The following is a 21270-nucleotide window of genomic DNA, read 5'->3' on the forward strand; positions in this document are numbered from 1 at the left end:
TCTTCCGGGTTGTCAGGCTGGAGGACTGGTGATTCGCATTTTATTTACTCCTTTCAAAAGCCAGTTCTTGTGTCTCTGGCCATTCCCACGCTGCATCGTGGCTCATTAACTGTTTCAAGAGTTCACAGGCTTCTGATAGCTGTGTGCAGAATCTGGAAAGATAGATGGCCATTCCTATCAATAGCTGAACTCCACTCCCCACTGGCCTGGGCATTTCCCTAATGGCTTCACTTTCTCAGTATCCTGCTGGAGTCCCACAGAAGTCAACAGACATCCAATACAGGGGACCTCGGTCCCACCTTGTCTGCGTTCAGCTTAATATTCCACTCCTGACACCTGTCAGGAGTTGTTGAAGATTGATATCATGATCCTGTATTGCCTCTTCCTTGACATCTACTACAATAAGAATGTCAACAGCTACAGTCTTCATGTCTAGGAATCCCTCAAGTACCTGGTTTGGTTTACCTTGGAACACCTCTGAGGTGTGGCTGCTGCCCATAGGTTTTTGTATCCAGCAGTACCTGCCAAAAGCTTGTCAGGTGGCTGGATAGCTCATCTTTCCATCACAAACTGTGCACAATTGAAGACATAACTGTCTGGATAAATCAGACAGTATGTCTTCAGTTATTGGTAATGGGTAGTGACTTCTTTTCAATGCTTTGTTCAGTGGTTTTGAGTCCATGCAAATCCTCAGTTTACCTGAAGGTTTTCTCACCACTGTTAGGCTGCTGATCCACTCTGCACTCGTTTCAGTGGGTGCAATGATGCCTGTTCTTGGCAGGTTTGCCAGTTCCTTCTTCAGTGGCTCCACTGGGCCTAACTGCACTCTGCATTTCAGTAGTCTCACAGGCTGCATGTGGGCTCTATTTCTAATTTACTCTTGCCTCTAGGTATCCACCTTCTTGAAATACATCCTTATCTGCTCTTAGAATGCTAGACAGGGCCCTGGGTGACTGTTATCCTCCTTGTCACATTGAGAATATTGTGGTGTTATACTGTGATCAAATCCCTGGCCCGCTCTGCACTGCTGCCTAGTAGTGGGTGGTATTCCTGTGTGCCAATTACTATAAACTCCAAGTGATCATATCTCTTGTTACATGGGTTTCTTATCTACAGCCTGCATTTGCTCACTGGACTCAGAATTTATTGTACACCACCTGCATTTGGTCGCACTTCCCCAGACTAATATTGCTGCTTATCAGTGTTGCTGGGATTACACTGCAGCTGATTCCACAATCCATCTGGAATCAAATAGGTCGCTGATCTTATAATTTAGTTGCAAATGGCAGCTGAATGGCTGGAAACCTTCTTCTGCAGTACATATACACTTAGAGTCTTTGTACCTGCTAAAGTCACACTCTTTATTGGAAGTCTCTACTTCTTCAATCACTGCATGTGGTGTCACTTTTTTCTTCCTGGGGTAGCTGCAGCATTGGGACATAAAGTGGTTCTGTTTTCCACACCTCTTGAACAGCTGCCCTGGCTGGGCATTTTTCTTTCTGCCTTTCATGTTGCTTTCCATGGACCATGATGCATTCTCAGTAGGTTTCTCTCTGACCTGCTTCCTGCATTCCTTTAGCTTGAACCTGTATATCTTTCCCTGCGCAGTTCAGTTACCCTTGCTATGGGAGGCATTTCTTGAAGATTAGATCTGTTTCTCTCAATCTTTCCTTTAAGCCAGAATCATGTGTCCCACAAATGATCCTGTCTCTAATAAGGAAGTATTTTGTCTCCAAAGTTACATGTGAATGCCAGAGTTCTCAGCACTGCAAACTAAGTCTCTATTCCCTCTTCTGCTTCTTGATTTCAGGCAAAAAACCAGTATCTCTCCATGGTGTCATTCTGTCTGGGACCACAGTGCTCATCAAAAACCTTGATTAGTTGTTCCAGTGCTTCAGGCATTATTCCTGGCACCAGTGTCTCACTCACCTCTCCTCCTTTTTTCCCGGTGTGACCATAAAAAAGCTTTACCTTCATTTTATTATCTTTATCCTCCACGGTCAGCTCTGTATACAGACTCAGTTCTTGCTTCCAGGCTTGTGCAAGGTTTTTTGTTTGAAAATCCAGCATTCTCAGTGGTCTGAGTCCCTCCATGCTGCCTGTTTGCTCTGTTTCTAGGTGCTGCTTCATTTGCCTGTTAATCCCACTTTCTTCCTTGCTGTGAGTTTCACTAGACTGATTGCTGCCACCATGTTTCATGTGCCGCATGCTAGGTAACATGAAAGGACTTCATGCTTCTAAGGGTATGTCTACACTACCCATTTACAGCACAGCCGCAGCAGCGCTGTGACGTGGGCAGTGTAGTCACACGTTATCGCCAAGGGAGAGCTCTCACAGTGATTTAAAAAACCACCTTGAATGAATGGCTCCCGGTGATAAAGCACTGTCTATACTGGCGCTTTTTAGTTCTAAAACTTTTGTCACTCACGGGGGGTGTTTTTTCACACAAGTGGTTGTGTAGATACAGCCTAAAACGAAACTTTCTCCTTATTTAAGGAACTAAAATACTGCAACTGCAGCTAGCATTCCAGCCATGTGCACACAGACTGGCTTCCTGGTGCCTCCTCCAAACTCTTCCCTCCTGCAATCTGTGCTCCTCCCTCCAAGTTCCATGCAGGTTCTACACATAGCATTAAAAAATCATAATGTGGATTATACTAGGCTAGATGGACCTTTGGTCTGACCCAGTATGGCCGTTCTTATGTACTGAATTCTCCCCCTGTATCATGCTATTATATCTCTTCTTGAAGGGATAGCTGCAGTTTGTTTACTTTCACATCATAATTAATAATACTTTTAATTGCATAGCATATTTCACTCAAGGAACTCCAAACACTTTACAAACATCAATGTGGTCAGTAGTAACCTGCATTTTATCAATGGATAAACTGGGAGACAGGAAAGTTGAGACTTCCTAAAAGTCACATTCATCTGCCACAGCCATGCATCTGAAGAAGTGGTTTTTTACCCACGAAAGCTTATGCCCAAATAAATCTGTTAGTCTTTAAGGTGCCACCAGACACCTTGTTGTAAAAGTCACATTGTAAGTGACTTGCAAAGTCAGATACAAAACCCAAGATTCCTGGCTCTCAGGACTCTGCACAGCTGCTGTTTAATAAATGTTGAGTAAGAGGGTAAGTATACCTGTATTGCTGTGTCCACACTTCTGAACTTCAGTACCACTCCATTTTAGTTTAAAAGAGGAGATATTTTAAAACAATTGTAACTGAGATTTTTAATATTAAGACTTATTTATATTAGAGTAGCAACTAGAGGCCTCACCAGAGATCACAGCCCCACTCTGCTTGGCACAGTACATAATACTTTATAGTAAGAGGTGGTCCCTGCCCTAGGCTGCTTACATTCTAAGGTCCCAGTCCTACAAGTAGTTCCATGTGGGTCCAGGGGTATGCCTTCATGGGTCTCTTCACAGGATTGAGGCCTAAACAGACAAGAAAAACAGATGGTGGACAAAAAGAAACAGTATTATCTCCATTACAGATGGAAACTGAGGCACAGAGAGATTAAGTGTTTTGCCCAAGCTCACACAGCAAGTCTGCGGCAGAGCTGGGGACTGACCCCAGATCCCCTAAATCTCAGTCCAGTTCCCTAACTACCTAACCAACATTTAACATAAAGAAATACTCCTTTAAAATCAAGATTAAATCCATACAAATGAATCTCTACATACGGTATAAGGGATTCTTACCTATCTGCTAGACCATACATCTTTCGTGAGAAATATAGCAAGGACGGTGAGTCATGTATTTTTCAAAACTTGAATAGGAGATCATTAGTTTTAATAGAATTTTGTGACTTGCCATAGGAATGATACATATGAATACTCATTTAGTTTTTATTGGTCTGGGTGGGTTTATATTATGTGATTTATATTTTTAATTGTCATTTTTTTCTGACTATTTTTACATAGCATTCAGTTGCCTTGGCACAGAATGGGGGATGGAACCAAGGGTTTACTGTCAATAGTATTATGTGATGCAACCAATGTGTCACTGGCTATCTCCCACAACTTCACAAAAATGTTATCAATTTGAGGTTATCCTGTTAAGCAAACAGCAGTGCAGCGACACCATGCGGTACAATGGCCCAACTGCAGGGCACAGCACGAGCTTTTCCGTATCCAGAACCACGCAGGCTAGTGTTTGCAGAAGAGAAAGATGAAATGTTGCCATCAATTTAGCACTGAGAGCCTGAGGCCTTAGAGGTTTCAGCTGAGTGGGACCTGGATTTTCCTTGGAGAACAGCCTGTAACAATCGAATAAACTTCTGGTCAGTCACCTGCCCGCCCTAAACAGTTTGGTGCAGAAGGTGCAAAGTATCTCATGAATGTAGCAAACAAACTGCTTCTGTGGAAAGACATGCTCAGCTCCTCCCTTCACTCCCAGTCAGGTCAGGTCCTCAGAGGCATGTGGGCAAAGTAAAAACTGAAAGTCTGTGTAAAAAATATCTGCAAAATACACATTCTCAGAAGGTAGCTTGGCCAATTTCTCTGCAGTTTTAACATGAAGATGTAGTGTGTGCAAATGTGCTGCACATGGACTATGTACATGCCTGTGTTTGCACAGGGAACATGCATGTTGTATGCAGGTATTTCCAATCCATATACACACTTACAATGGGCCAAAACTTGTCTTTATATTTGTGTGTAAAATACCTACCACAATGCTGGTATACTATACACAGAGTGTGTGTATCCCTCCTCGGTGTTTACAATGTCCATAGGCGTATTTTTGTGCAATATAGGTGTGCATGCAGGTAAGCAATGCTGCATGTGTGCCTGCAATGTGTGTTCGTCTGCCCGCTGGATGCAGTGTTGGTGTGTATGCCTGCGCCTAGTGTGTGCACTATGGTGGGCGTATGCCAATGCCTGCGGCGAGTGTGGGCCTCTATCGCCTGTGTCCATGTTGAACCTGAGCTGGATTCAGGTGGGGCTTGTCCTTCTCCATGCATGTTCACAGGTGTGTGTGTGTGTGTGTGAGCACTATGCATGTTGCACGCCGGGGGGGGGGGTGCAAGCCTGCAGAGTGTGCGGCGGCCTGTTGCAGGTGCGGGACGGACACGTGCCGGTGGCCCGTGCGCGGGGCTCGCGTCTGCGGTAGGTCGCATGTGCCGGGGGTGGTGCAGCCGGGTGCGCGCCTGTCGCTGGCGGGTGTTGCCGGCTGCCCGTGCGGGGCCCGACTCTCCGGAGCGTGCCGGCGGCTCCCGGGCGGCCCTGGTTGCTGCGGCAGCCGCCGGTTGCGACGCGAGCCACGGTTACCATGACTCTGCCCCTCTCCGTCAAAGGGACTGGAGCAGGGAGCGTCCTGTGGGCGCAGCCCCAGCCCCGCCGCCTGCGCGTTGGGCGCGGTGCCTCTGCCCTGCTCAGCGCAGCTCAGGCTCCCTCCCGAGCCGCCGCGCTCGCTGCTCCTGCTGCCGCTGCCCGGTTCCTCCACGCCTGCCCGGCTCCGCGGGGGAAGGACCCAGCCGGCCGGAGCCGCCACAGCACAGTAAGCGCGTCCCGTTCCCCTGCCCAGCCCGGCTCCCCTCTCCCGCACAGCTGCGCTCCCCGGCTCCCTGCCCAGCCGCGTCCGGGAACTTCCCGGGCAAGTTTCTAGCGAACTTTCCTCCCCCGCGACGAGCCGCCGGGGCTGGAGCCCTGCCTGGCTGCGGCTCCTTGGAAGAGCGTTGAGCGCGCGTCCCCCCTCCCCGGGTCTCTCCCTTTCAGGCCGTTTAGCAGTGGGGACAAAAAGAGACCAGAGGGCAACCAGCTGCTTTTTACGCTCGCTCCAGTCCCCAGGTCACCAGCACTCATGGGACAAGAGCCACCGCCGCGGCCGGAAAGCCCTAGGAGGCTGCCCCTTGGCCGGAGGCTTTGATCGTTTCCCCGGAACATTGGGATGATGATTTCAGACTCATACACATCTCGTTCAAGCAACAGGTTTTAGCCCTCAGCAGGGATTTAACAGAAGGAATCCTGCCCCTTCACCCGGCCTCCGTTTCCTACTGTTGCACTAAAATAATGGCTCTTTAGCTCATTAAAGTGGCTTATCCAGGTAGTGAAAGTGCCGGGAACTCCTGAACTTTCCGCTGCTTTCCAGCCTATTTTCTGTTTCCTTCCCTCCTTTCTTTGAGAGCCTCGCCGACAGCTGCCTCGGCTAATCCATCAGCTAGACATGGCTTTTTATTTACATCCGCTTTCATTCCTTGTTTCCTTCTCCGTGTCTTGTTCCCTCTCTCTGAGCTGTCTGTTTGCACAGTGCGATTCCCTGACTTTCAGAGTCGTGTGTCCTTTGCCCAGGCTCTGATTGTCCTTTATCCAGTTCATTTTAATTATTTTAAGTTCTCTGTTTCATCCTGTTAATTTCATGACTTTTTGTTTGTTTTGTGTTTACTGTCTTAAAAGCTGTTCTTAACAAGTAGTGTGCTTCAGTCTTATGTATCCATCAGAAAGGGTTATACTGGGGGGAAAGCTGCTGTGTGTACTATTAGTTAGTACACAGTGTTCACTTTTCATTTCGATGGCAAAAGGTGAACTAATTGTTTATATATATATAAACACACTACAAATCTCATTTACTTATTAAAACGTGCTTAAAATTTACTATAACATCTCATTTAAAATGAATGATAAATGAAAAAACTATTTGGAAGTAAGAAAGCAAGTTATCAGTTATAATCAATACTGGAGTAATCTCTGAGGAAGATAGGGATTCTTTTTTGGCAAAGTTGCTTCTCTTTTGATTGTTTTTTGACAGAAGCATTAGTCTCAGTAACATGCTCAAATAAAAGGAAAGTCAGCATTTAGTTTGTGGGTTAGCACAACATAACATGCCCTGGCCTTAAGTATAACTGCTTGCACCAGATCAAACAGAGCAGCAGATATGAGCTTATTTATTTTCATAGGATATATTTATTAATATGATTTTAATGTCAGACACTAACTTTTCCAAGTCTTGTTTTGATGAGAAGTAATAACAATCTAGTGGGGGAAACATATCCCTGGGGAACTTCCTTAGGTTGCAATGTTTAGGGTGTGTTTGTAAATAGAGTAGAAGTTTGAGTACCCTGTCACTACATAAGTTGTTGTGTCAGTGCAGTCTGGAGTATTTCAGAATGGTAGCCTCAGACAGGTGTTATAGTGTGAGCACCATATGGTGGATCGATGAGCTTCAGGTCCTGGAGAATAACAAGCTGGATTTCTAATACAGCCTGAGAAGCATGTGGAACTTTTTTTTTTTTTTTCATTTGGAGAAGTATAACACAGGAATAATTTTTAAATGGCAGGAAAGCTTCTTATGGCAGAGCCTTTTTTGGAGAGGTAATTATATAAGTAGTCATACTGCATTGGAACAGGTTTTACAAGAGGAAATGGTAAACAGCAGCAAATGTAAGAAGTACTAGGAACCAGACTTGGGACAGAAGTCTGGGGAACTATTCAGATACTTTATAGGCTTTATAGGACCCATGTCCCCCTAGCGCTATTGTTATTATCCAGGCACAACTTTGACTTGTCTCTGCAACAGAACAGTAACAAGGCTTCTTGCAGGATTTCTGATTACATCAGAGATGCACTGCAGAAATCAAAATGCTGCAGAGGACATTCAGAAAAATTTGGAACTGGAGTTTTAACAAGTAACTAGTTGTTTCTGTTTGCTTTAGAAGGGCATCCTTAATAATCCCTTCCCCCTAACTTAATTAGTGTGACAGTCTCCCTCAATTGTGGGGATAATCAGAGCAATCAGATGGATTTCTAACTTGGTTTACTTACTGAACATAATTGATAAGAACACACAAACTGAGCATGAGATATTTCTGAAGAGGTTGTGTCTGTCTCTCTCACATACACACAGACTTCCTCTCTCTCTCTCACACACACACACACAATTGCAACCTAACAAAGTTAACCAAAGATATTTCCCACACACACACACACAAGAATATTTGTTATTATGTATTACTTGTATAACAGTAGCACGTAGAGGTCACAAACAAGATCACAGCTTTCATTGTGCTAAGCACTGTACAAACACAGTGAGAGACAGCCCCTGCCCCAGTGAGCTTGCAAGCTAAATAGACATGACAGAAAAGGGTGAGAGGGAAGAGAGCCACAGAGACAAGTGACTTGCCCAGGGTCACACAAAAGGCCAGCAGCACAGCCAGGAACAGGACCCACATTTCCCAAGTCCCAGTCCACTCAGAACAGAGAGAGTGTTGTCTCAAAGGCAATGAAAGGAGCCAGTGGATTTTTATCACTGGGCATTACCCAGAGCTGTTTCTGTAGAGCAGGCTAATGCAAGAGGACCTGTTTAGAGCTTGACCTGTCTCATCACCCAGAATAATTACTGATCTGGGCTGACTAGTTTGTCTAATGCGTTAATGTTCAGATGCAGTGTCTGACTTAAAACATCTCTTAATTGAAATTGATGTTTTACAGTGCTTTTGTGGAACTGGTACAAGGCTGATTTGCTATCATGGTAGTGTTGCTTGGTTCTTGGTCTGTTGTGTGTCATGAAAATATGGTTGTAGCTTATTGCTTTTATACACTATTTGGGTTGGGCTGAAATGGGATAAGTTCATTCCTGGTATAAATCCACTGCAGCCAGTAGAGTTACCCCAAGGATGGACTTGGTTGTTATCGAGCTTTGTTGTAGCTTCCTTGTAACCACAGAACATTTTTAATTTTCAAACTAACATTTTCTTTGAAAAGGGCATAGAAGTCAAATTGCTGAATGGAAACTTTACACAAATACAAGGGCTGAATTTACCTATCTTTTAAAGAAAAAGCACACTCGTAATACTTGCTTATAGTATAGTGTTCCTTGAGAGGTGAATAGAATTTGCTCATTGCTGATGAGCTTTTCAGCAACAGAAATCTGCAGTTGGTCATCTTTCTCCTGACCATCTTGGTCTTCTGGCAACACCTATCACCATAGCATAGGCGTGCCTCCCAAGGAATAATACAAACAGCACAGACTAACACTGTACTGTTTCATTTTCCTTCCTGCTTCACACAGTCAGGGACTGTGGGCTTGTTTTTTATTATCTTTGATTTTCTTCTACTCTCTCGCCTCCTTCTCCTCCCTTTTTTTCCCCCTTCTTTGTCATATTCTGCCACATTTCCAGGAATGCCAGGCTGAAGGAGTGAGTTTTAAACCTCATTTTGAAGGTTATGAAATATGTGGCCATTCTGGTCTTCCCCAGTAAGGAGTGCCAGAGACTTGGCCCTGTTGCCAAGAATGTCCTGTCTTCTGCTTTCACGAGATCCATCCTGGACGTTGACAGTTCCACATTTCCTGAGAAAAGCAGCTGTGGAGGGTGGTGTTGTCACAGCGCTCTCTGAGGTACCTTGGGACAATCCCCTGTACGGCCATAAAGCTTAGCTCTGAGTTTTGGCCCAGTATTCCACAGGAAATCAGGGTAGTGAGTGGAACGGGGATGGATGGACGCGACAAAGTGCTCCTGGCGAATTTGGTGTTGCTGAAGAGAAAGCGGCTGTATTCTGGAGTTATTGAAGCATTGCTGATGATGGAGTGTTCATACCTTGATCCAGTGGTAATAGCCTAGTGTGGAGAGTAGGGTTCAGTTTTCTGGCTAGTCCTAAATAAAATATTTTTTGTGGCTCATCACTCCGTGAGTCCAGCAGCATTGAGAAGACCTTATGTTGTGGACCAGTTTGGCCATCTTGGGGTAGACTTCTTCCACGGAGGGTAAACAAAAAGTGATAGCTAGCTGTTCAAAGTGTCTCCCACCTTCCAAATGTTACCACCTGTGGCTTGCCTGTGTTCAGCTTCAGCCAGACACAGGGATGGTTGGGAGGTTGTGCTTTTTGCATGTGAGGTAAATGAGATGTAGAGGTGGATATCTACTAGGCACCCACCATTGTAGCATCTAGTTGTAATATCTAGGCTTCTCAACCTCTCGTTGCAGGAAAAGGGTAGCCAATGGCCACGTTTTATAGTCCCAGCCATTCAGTGGGTTACACCACGGATTAATTTGGCCTGTCGTCTTGCACACATACAGAGACAGAGGTGGGAAGGCAATGAAAACGCATTTTTATGGCTTAATGATTTCACAGTTGGTGCCTGTGGGTTACAGTGCAAGCCTGACACACGCATAACATTTACATTTTTTCTCCCATTTCCTCACGTTGTATCAGTGGATGTACTGGGAGAGCAAACCAATCACAGAGATTAGCTGCCTCCTCATTTTTTTCTGGCTGCAATTAAGGGCATAAGCTGTTATTAACCCACATCATCTGATATAACAGAAGCCCTCTTTGCTTACCTCAGAAGGGAAAACGGTTAATTTAACTCCTCTCCTGGGTATTCACAATTTCCAGGAACTGTAAACGTATCAGTGTTCCCTTTGGCCCAACCCCACAATAGACACAGTCAAGTTGGTAAGAATAAAACATTTTTTTGAAACAGAACACTGGGGAACACTGAAGGAGGGAGTGTGGGTGTCAGTTCAGCATCTGACAGGGTCTCCCACATCTCAGCAGGAGTTATAGCCTGAATTCCCCAGGGCATCATTCTCACAGAGAACATAATCTCAGGAGTACTTTACTAGTAGACTAGCTGTAAAGTCAATGGGAATGCTTTATATGGTAGGACTATATCTCAGGGTAACTGCAAGTTTGGTTGTTAGTAAAAGCATTCTCTGAGAAGTAGAAGCTAACACCAACCTACCCTTGGAGCCAGTCTTTGAAAAATGACCTCTAAATTTGCACCCCTTGACCTCTGTTCTTTGCAGGTGCAAACTTTTGCAGTGCAGCTATCATTCTATACAGGATTTATTAGCTTATCTGAACTCTGCAGCTTTACCAGTAGGTAATGGCAGAGAACCGTCACTTGTCATGAAGCTTCACTAATAATCTCACTATTGGCTGGAATTTCCCAGAGCGTGTCTGTCATAAATATAAAGGGAAGGGTAAACCCCTTTAAAATCCCTCCTGGCCAGAGGAAAAATCCTCTTATCTGTAAAGGGTTAAGAAGCTAAAGGTAACCTCGCTGGCACCTGACCAAAATGACCAATGAGGAGACAAGATACTTTCAAAAGCTGGGAGGAGGGAGAAAAACAGAGGGTCTGTGTCTGGCTGTATGCTCCTTTTGCCGGGGACAGAACAGGAATGGAGTCTTAGAACTTTTAGTAAGTAATCTAGCTAGGTATATGTTAGATTATGATTTCTTTAAATGGCTGAGAAAAGAACTGTGCTGAATAGAATGACTATTCCTGTCTGTGTGTCTTTTTTGTAACTTAAGGTTTTGCCTAGAGGGATTCTCTATGTTTTGAATCTAATTACCCTGTAAGGTATCTACCATCCTGATTTTACAGAGGTGATTCCTTTACTTCTATTAAAAGTCTTCTTGTAAGAAAACTGAATGCTTTTTCATTGTTCTAAGATCCAAGGGTTTGGGTCTGTGGTCACCTATACAAATTGGTGAGGATTTTTACCAAACCTTCCCCAGGAAGTGGGGTGTAAGGGTTGGGAGGATTTTGGGGGGAAAGACGTGTCCAAACTACGTTTCCCAGTAAACCCAGATAAAGTTTGGTGGTGGCAGTGGAAAGCCAAGGGCAAAGGGTAAAATTAATATGTACCTTGGGGAAGTTTTAACCTAAGCTGGTAAAAGTAAGCTTAGGAGGTTTTCATGCAGGTCCCCACATCTGTACCCTAGAGTTCAGAGTGGGGAAGGAACCTTGACAGTGTCTTTTTACATAGGATTACATTTTGTGTTAATGTTTCTGCAGAAAATATGACATGTCAATCAATAGCCCATTACTCAGTCTTTATTCAGGCAAGACACTTACTGAAATCCATTAGAACCTTGCCTAAGAACCAGTGGATTTGCCCCTTTGTTTGCTCTCCACGTTTCAGTTCCAAAGATTTTTTAGAATTGTATTTCTCTTGCCTTGGGCATTGCCATACGTGTATGTTCCTGGCCAAGACAGAACAACTTGAGCTCAGTTTTGTGAGTGAGAGTTTGTGTAATAAGGCAGGGAAAGTTGAACGTATAGGAGTTTTTGGCACCTTTCCTGTGAGTTGTGTTCATGGAGCACGGGGGAGCAGCAGTGGAGATCCTGCTCCATGATACAAACAAGACGACAAAGCCCTCTTTGCTTACCTCAGGCCAGGAAAGAGTGCTGTGGCTCTAGCAGGATCTGAATGAAGCTTTGGCTATACTTGTGTATTCTACATAGGTTTTCCTTACCCAGGATCCTCCATCTTCTCTTTAAGGGCAGGTGATTATTGAATTCCTTTTATACTGAGAGGTGTCAGAGGCATGAAGGTATCACTCCACCAAGAACACGAGTCCATCTGCCCTGAGGAAACAGGAAAAGGTTAGCTTCGGAAGGGGGATTAAACTTCAGCGTAGAGAATAGTTGAGATAATGGTAACATTAAAGTCTGCCATGTACAGAGAATTTTGACATGCATGAGCAGCCCATCATGCTGAGATTGAAATGCAGCTGTTCTGCAGCGTGATACTTGTGGTGCTTCTGGCTATAAGTATGCAAGCTTTTAAAATAAATGGCTTCATTCATAATCTTTAACACCAGAGAAGAGTAGTTCTGTGTCTAATGGAGCCTACTGTAGCTGCTGTCTCCCTCCCCACCCATTAAAGGAGACAGAGTAAGTGTCCCAAGCACATGCAGCAAAAATATATTGTTGTAGAAGGCTGGAGCATGGAATATTTGCTGCCCCTCTGTGAGCCTGTGACTAGCAAGTGTGATTACTATTTATTTATTGCACTCAATTGTTTTTCAGTGAAAACACTCCCCCCCCCCCCAATAAAATTAAATAGCTACTCATGTTAAATGTGGCTGAATATACAGATGAGAAATCTAGAGCCAGCGTGGCATATTCCTTTCTTATGTGACAGCCACCTTCTAAAGTAATTCAAGTGAATGTTGCAGTGCAGCAAGTTAGGCAGAGAGAGTTTAGCAGTTTCAGGGCCAAATTTTTATATCGGCATGAACCCAAGATCACTCCATTCCTTGTGTGAAGTCACTCCAAATTTACACGAGTGTAACTGAGAGCAGAATTTGCTCCTTCATATTTTCAGACCCATATCATAAGAACCTTTTGGAGACTCTTAGAATGACAGAGAAAGGTACCTTTGCTCCAACTATATTAAATATATTAGCAGTACAGTGAGAACAATGTCTATTAAACAAAATTATTGAATCCAAAGAATAGTGTATGATTTGTATGAAATTCATATAAAGTTATTAAACTATCTTCTCTGAATAAGGTTTGAGGCTCCAGAGAGCAAGCTGTCGTGCTATTTATATGTCCAGTTACACACAATTGGCGAGCATTATATATGAATAGCAGTGCAAATGTTTTGTCAACATTGTTTCCATTTGACTTCCTTGGAAGCAGTCTAAGACTGCTTGAACAGACAAGGATATTTAGTGAAGTTCATCATAATCAACTTCGGATTCTTTTGTATGTACGTAATTGTTACTAAAATATTTAAGAAGACTTTTACATATAGTAAACAAACAGGAATGCTTTTTTACAATTCCTTTTCTGCACCACACACTTGAACTCTACATGTCTGTGCAATAACTTCTTTTTTACATTCGCATTCTGCTAAATATACAGGGCCACTTGCAGGCATACATTTTCTCTGTGATTTCTTTAGCAGCCCTATAGATAGTCAAGTTTCAATCACCATCTTTGTTTCAGATCCAGAGGGCAAACATATACATTAACACCAAACATCTGTATTTTCTTTGTTCCAGAATACTCTTGCTGGAGTGTCTAAGGGATGTGAAGTTAGCTTCCAAAATGACTCTTTTAACAGGAGAAAATTCTGATTATGACTATAGCGCCCTGAGCTGTGCTTCAGATACCTCCTTCAACCACACGTTCTTTCCAGAAACAGAAACCCTCAAGGGAGTTTTTTACCAAAGAGCCAAGCTAATTCACCCTGAAGAGGTTCTCTTTAAAAGCATTCAACCTGAGGACCGGAAGCATCATATCATCATAAATGTAGGGGGCATTAAATACTTGCTGCCCTGGACCACACTTGATGAGTTTCCCCTGACACGCTTGGGCCAACTGAAATTTTGTAATAATTTTGATGACATTCTAAACATTTGCGATGATTACGATGTGACGTGCAATGAATTCTTTTTCGACCGCAACCCGGGGGCATTTAGGACAATCCTGACATTTTTGCGGGTTGGGAAGCTTCGGCTCATGCGAGAGATGTGCGCTCTTTCTTTCCAAGAGGAGCTGCTCTACTGGGGCATTGAGGAGGACAGTCTGGAATGGTGCTGCAAGAGGAGGTATCTGCAAAAAATGGAGGAGTTTACAGAAATGAACGAAAGGGAGGACGACCTCATAGAGAACGAAAATCCAGGTGAAACAGTGGAAGAGACAAGAGCCAGCCTGTGCATGAAAAAGTTACAAGACATGGTGGAGAGGCCTCAGTCGGGGCTTCCTGGGAAAGTATTTGCATGTTTGTCTGTATTGTTTGTGACCATTACTGCAGTGAACCTATCCATCAGCACCATGCCCGACTTAAGAGAGGAGGAGGAGAGAGTAAGTTGACTTTCAGGATGGTAAAACATCACTCTTTGGAAAGAGTAAAGCAAATACAGGGCCTAATTCTGCTCCCATTGAAGCAAGTGGGAGTTTTGTAGTTGTCTTCAGGGCGAGCAGGATAAGGCCTGTAGATAAAGATACTGAAAGTTGTAAATTACACTTTTCTCTGACAAAAACATTTTGTAAATATGCATTCTTCTGGACAGCCATATCATGAATTTTTGAAGCTTCGTTTGTGCTGCTTAAGAATACCATAATTACTAATAGAAACTAGGGAAGTTGGAGCCAGACCTCACTGCCTCTGAAGTCAAGGGGAGTTTTGCCATTGACTTCAGTGGAAGAAGTATTGGGGGTGTGGTAAGTTTTGTATTTAGCTTGTAATTCAGCAGATTTGCCAAACTGGTCACCCCTTAATACAGCTTCAATTCATTTAATATTATGGCTGTAAAGACCAAAAAAATATCATTCCTGTCACTTTACCAACTAAAATAGTGACTGTTCATTTATTTAGTATAAACTCCTTCTCTTTCTTCTAGGGTGAATGCTCCCAGATGTGCTACAATATTTTCATCGTGGAATCTGTCTGTGTGGCATGGTTTTCCTTGGAATTCCTGTTGAGATTCATTCAGGCAAAGAGCAAGTTTGTATTTCTGAGGAGACCATTAACCCTGATTGACATTATTGCCATTCTGCCCTATTATATCACTTTACTAGTAGATACCACTTCGGTGGGCTTTAAAAAGCCAACCTCTGGCAACATCTATCTGGACAAAGTAGGTCTGGTGCTCCGCATACTCCGTGCCTTGAGGATTCTATATGTCATGCGGCTGGCCAGGCACTCTCTCGGCCTGCAGACTTTAGGACTCACCGCTCGCAGGTGTACCCGGGAGTTTGGACTCTTGCTGCTCTTCCTTTGCGTGGCCATTGCACTTTTTGCGCCGCTCTTGTATGTCATTGAGAATGAGATGGCGGACTCACAGGAGTTTACCAGCATCCCTGCGTGCTACTGGTGGGCAGTAATCACCATGACAACAGTAGGCTATGGCGACATGGTTCCCAGAAGCATTCCAGGCCAGGTGGTGGCTTTAAGCAGCATTCTGAGTGGCATTCTCCTCATGGCATTTCCAGTCACCTCCATCTTCCACACGTTTTCACGCTCCTACATTGAGCTGAAGCAAGAGCAGGAAAGACTCATGTTCAGGAAAGCACAATTCTTATTAAAAACTAAGTCTCAGCTAAGTAATGAATCACAAAGGAGTGACATCTTATTTCCCAGTATCTCTTCTGAGACTAGGGACAACAACTGAAATTTATGTTGCCATAATTGTCTGATATTGGGCAAAGTTATGCAGTCAGAGATCCCATCTTACCATTTGCTTTGGAAGCATTTAAAGAAATCTTTATACAAATAGCAAGAAAGGGGGTTTTAGCCATCAAGCTGATGTGGTTTTAAAAGCCTATTATTAAAGGCTTTTTCTTTTCTTTTCAACAAAATGTACAGTTAAGACAGTTTTTCCCCATGAGATCATGCAGTGGGATATTAGGAATTTGAGTTCTCTGACTGAAATGAGAACAATGTAAAATACATACTTGACACCGGCTGTGTTGTATTTGTAATATAAAATGATGTACCATTTTCCAACCAAGACATTATGTAGGTATTAATTTTGATAATTAAATAAGTTCTTCTTTATTTTCTTCATGTATATAAATACTATAAAGATAACAAGTTCAAGTCTAAATTCATCCCCGGTGTACCTCCATTGACTGTAGTAGAAGTAACCAAGTATGTAAATTACCCATTGTGCCCTTGGAGAGGATTAAACCAGGTGTGTGTCATTTAGGGCAGGCAAACATAGTATTTTCCTTGTGAGCCTTTCCTGAAAATAACAATAACAATGAAGAGGAGCTATTGGTTTCTGCGTGCTTTGGGACAGGCATGTGCTGAAGATGTGATTACTTATAGCTCAGCAGCTTCAAAACTTAAATGGGTTTATACTGTAGCTCTGATATAGTTCAACAAAATATTCCCAGTGATGGGTGAGAGGGTCTTGCGTTTTGTGACATCCAGTACAGATGACAAGGAGGTAGCTAGCTGCAAATTAAACCAAATGTGCATGATAACATCATAGTAATGATGTCTGTTTCAATGTTATCCCTTTAAACCAGATAGAAAACAGAAATTAAAAAGACTCTGTTTCTAGATGAAGCTGCAGCATTACTAATCAGGTTGATTCTAGTGCTGTGCGTTGACTGTATGGCATCGGGCTTCTTTTAAAAAAAAGCAAGGAGTATCACAACAAGTTGCCAGTGATGTAAAAAGGAAATAATACCAGTTGAGTCATGGGAGACTAAGTCAGTCTCCAGTGACTCTAGACTATAAGGTGGAAAGCCTTCAGCTAATTAGCTCTTCCTTCACTGTTACAGCAGGCATCATAGCACTGAAGAAAAATTATTTTGGGAAACTTAAAGACAACTAAAGAAGCGCGATCCTGCATCTTTTACTTTACTAGTCCAAAAACAAGTTGTTCTCTTTAAGTCAATGGGACCACATGGGTGAATAAGGCTTTCAGGATTGGGTCCTGATCTGGCTCCCCCAGAAGTCAGTGACAAACCTCCCATTCATTTCAATCAGAGCAGGTTTGGGCTATATGACAGCTCAAGAGACAAAGTCCAGAACTTTAACAAAGAAATCACATTGGTTGATTTGTCTCTTAGAGAGAGTGTATTGTGTTGAAAATCTTAACTTTAGGTGAAGTTTCCCAGTTTAAAAGAACAATGTCAATTTCCTGTTCATTAACTGTCATGAGTCAAGAAATATGAAAGTTCCCAGCATCTCTGCCATCTCACCTTAAACCTATTTTTCGGAATCCCTGTTCTGGTCTCTGATCTCTCTCAAATAGGGACTTTCAATCGTGTTAAACTGTATGATGGTTTTGTGATTTATATCAAAGAGGTTGGGGATGAAATGCAAAACTCATCTTCACTTGAATTTTTGTCTGTGAAAGGTGAAACCTAGTGTATCAGCCTACAATGAATGGCCAAGTCTCCATGTTACAGTGACTTGGCTTAAGTTATAAATAATAATAAAATAATATTAGATGTATACAATTATCATAATAGACATCTTATGTTTTCCTACTAAGAAATAATAGTTCAAACCTCCTTACCACTTTTTAACCAGAGTTCTCAGAGCACTGTACAAACATTAATGAATGAAGCTTCACAAAATTGCTGTGATACAGGTAAATATTCCAATGAAACTGAGACATGATGAGTCAAATGAGTAGCCCAAGGTCACAGCAATTGTGTGACCTAGAAGAAGTGGGTTATAGTCCTAGCTGACCCCCATTCTTGTGCTTTAATTAGAGTTGAAAAAACCAGGGACTATTTTTTCATGAAAAAATAGTCCCTTCTCCATCAAAAGAATTCCAGATGTTTTGACCAGCTGTAACTTTAACCACAACACAAGCACTCGAGGTCTTTATTCCTTTGTATTAGCATCCATTATAAAAGGATTTGGTAATGGGACTATTTGAAAGAGTAAAATTACTTGTATGTGTTTGCAGGACTGGGCCCTAAAGGAGAAGCTGTATGTCAAAATAAACATGAATCAAGAGATTATGGGCCACATCCTCTGCTGAGCTCCATGCTATGCCAGTTTACACCAGCTGAGGATTTGGCCTAATTTCATCAATTTATGTTTAAATCAGCGTTAAGTAAGAGTATTTCAGATATTGTTTTTTCTGTTGCAAAATTATGGCCAGATCCTGAAGTCATGACTTGAGTCAAATCCTTAAGGGTGGGTACTAAGCACCAAGCCGGAGGGGGATTTGCCTGAGTCAGAAACAAGTAAGGATTTCAGGATGTAGCCCATTGTAATTTTGCACTTGGCAACAAATAACTTGTAAGAGAATCAACATGTTGTACTATGAATCATTGTAACAAATTGCTTATGTTTTACAGCAAAGTGATACGTACTGTAGTTCTTATGCTAAATTAATACAGCTATATGTCTTAGGAATACAACATTAGCATGAATCCCACATGCTGAGTTCCAGTTTCTACTGTGAAGCCTGAAGATTTTAAATTATTATAACTCTTTACTGTGTATTATCTCAATTTGTAGACAAATTTATGAAATTGTAGATTGATTCAAAAGCTGACTCTGAAATGTTTCCAGCCACACAGCTGACAGCTACTGAGTCTGATAGCTTTCCTTTCTTGCTTTTTAACAGCATGTGAAGTTAACAAAAAGTTCCTTTAAAAACACTCTGTGCTTTCATGAAGTACAAAGGAATTGTTTAAATTGCCACTGATAAAAAGTGGTACTTGTCAAATATCCTACTAGAGCTGGATTCGCTTTGCTCTTTGTATTATCCTGTATATACAGCAATAGTATGTATATTTTCAAATTGAATGGTGGTAGCTATATTAGTTTTGATGAATAAAGAGTTGGGCTTTCTTTATATTTTCATGTGCTTGCTTATAATGCAGGCTGGCTACCACGAGCAGCTGAAGTGTCATCAGTGGAGCAAGAAGATGATGCAATAGTGGAGTAAATCTCAGAGCAGACGAAGACTTTCATTCACCTTTATCCTCTGTTGATGACACATTCCTCATGCCTGGATGCAAGAAGGGAGGGATGGAAGAGGGTGCAAAGAAAGCAAAAGTGGGAGAACTTACATGGGTGATTGACATTCTGAGGTCCCACATAGGAAGTAACTACCAGTTGGGAGAGAGGATTTGGGCAATGAACATCACTAGCTGAAGCAGGTTGGCTACAGAAGAGAGCATTAGTCAGGAGTCAAAATCTCTCTATCTGCCTATGTACTTCTAGTGCACCCTTAGGCTCTAAGTGCCAATTCAACAGCTTGAGTACAGGAACCCTCTCTCTCATGTGTTTCTGAGAGCCAGAAACTTACGCATTCCCCCTGCCTGTCAGAACATAACTTTAAAATTGTTTGTAAAACTAAGTAAGAATGAGAAGAGAAGAAATCAGGGACAGAAATTGAAGGAATGAATAGGAAACAGATGGGGAGTTCAAGTGAAGAGAAGAATCCCCACAGAGACCTGCATTTCCAGTTAGGATGACAACTCATTAAATTACACTCCTGAAAATCTCTTCTTTTTTCCCACTTTTCTCAAAAGTGGCAAAAAATAAAATTCAGCAGATCAGTGTAATACATATTAAAAATCATTTAAACACATTTCTATAGCAAAAAAATAGAGATACAGTGAGTTTCTCTTTGATTTTCCCTCACTGAACATCATTTGATGTGGATCGTTGACTGCAGTGGCAGTCTGCACACTGCCATGCATTTGGAAGAATGGGAGACTTGCATTATACTTCCCTTACTAGAGGTTTACTCAATGCCACTTCACTATGAACCATGTCCTGCAATTCTTACTCAGGGAAATCTCCCTTTGTGGCAGATGTAGGAATTGGGTCCCACTGTAACATCATTCCATTGTACTCTCAGTCTTTCCTATATGAATATTCAATGCCTTTGGCTATGTCCTATTAAACAAAAACCTTTTGTGCAGGGCTGAGTCATGGATTCATGCATCATCTAATACACGTGTCTGAGAAGGAAAACTGGCACGTCCTGCACATTCATAACGTGTGGGCAGAGTTTAGCTGAGTGTTCAGATTGATGTAAAACTAAAAATTGCTGTGGTGGAACAGTACCTCTTTTCCACTGCTCTTCTTGTCTCTTGATAAGAGTTAGTCTTTACAGGATACTTCAATAAAAATACCCTGTCATAGGTGAGGTACTAACCCTTGGACAACAGTTTAAGTCTTCAGTTGTACAGTACCACCAGTTCCATCCCTCATCCCCCATTCAATTGCTTACTGAACATCCTGTTCATTACATAGTGCCCATTAAATCCAGATGTAGTGCCCAGAAAGGAGCTGGTCTCTATCAACTCAGAGCAACTAGATAACACAGTAGCAGATAACAGATACTAAGAGATTCAGGACTGACCACTGATTAACTATACCCTATATTATAGGAGAGAATTTAAAAAAAAAAAAGTTAATGAGTTAAAAAACAAAGAAACTGTTAAATATTTCTGATAAAGCTAAGAAACACCAAATCCCACTCACAGATTTGCCAGTAGAAGTTAGCACAGCAGAACAGACTGAAAACTGGACAGCATACTCCCAAATCTGTGCAGATTGAAATGAACATATTCAATCAAAAATGAAATTTAAAGAGTGTCAAATACAAATTAGAAGATGGGAGGAGGAATCTCTGAGAACAGATCAGCCAATGGTATTAACTAGAACCTGAACTGTTTACTCTAGGGTCGTGGAAGGGACTGTCCACATGGCCATTTTAATTTACACCTTGTTAGCCAACACATACATGTTAGGCATAGGGCATACCAGATTAACACTGTATTATACCCAGCATGTGGGCAGTTATGTTAACCAATTTGTATTACATCTTTCCCACAATGTTTTCCACTGCTCACTTATGTCAAGATATATATCCCACCATACTCTGCAAAGCTAAATGTAGCTTTTGCCATTAGCAAATATAAAGGCTGTCAAAGGCAAGATACATTCACTCTATGTCCTTGTCCTGGTAACTTCATGGGCAACTGGTTTAAAATGTAGTATCCAAAAGAGAGATAAGGGAAGGTACAGAACCACAAGGAACTCGGCAAACTGGTGGGTTGGATCTCAGCTGACACAAAGTGCAT

General features: G+C 42.4%; 1 protein-coding gene across 3 annotated transcripts; it reads left to right on the forward strand.

The window, feature by feature from the left end:
• Window positions 1-4909: 4909 nt before the first annotated feature.
• KCNG1 (potassium voltage-gated channel modifier subfamily G member 1) lies at window positions 4910-20793 on the forward strand. Of its 3 annotated transcripts, none has more exons than XM_074969981.1 (3): window positions 4910-4979; window positions 13749-14553; window positions 15093-20793. In XM_074969981.1, exons 1-3 carry the CDS (start codon window positions 4966-4968, stop codon window positions 15861-15863), a joined length of 1590 nt encoding a protein of 529 aa, XP_074826082.1. In that variant the 5' UTR covers window positions 4910-4965; the 3' UTR covers window positions 15864-20793. The 3 variants fall into 3 exon arrangements, with proteins under 3 accessions (XP_074826082.1, XP_074826084.1, XP_074826083.1); XM_074969983.1 differs by having other exon boundaries at window positions 4929-4946; XM_074969982.1 differs by lacking the exon at window positions 4910-4979 and adding an exon at window positions 5377-5507.
• Window positions 20794-21270: the final 477 nt, after the last annotated feature.

The sequence above is a fragment of the Natator depressus genome, chromosome 13, assembly GCF_965152275.1.
Source record: "Natator depressus isolate rNatDep1 chromosome 13, rNatDep2.hap1, whole genome shotgun sequence".
Classification (NCBI taxonomy): domain Eukaryota; kingdom Metazoa; phylum Chordata; order Testudines; family Cheloniidae; genus Natator; species Natator depressus.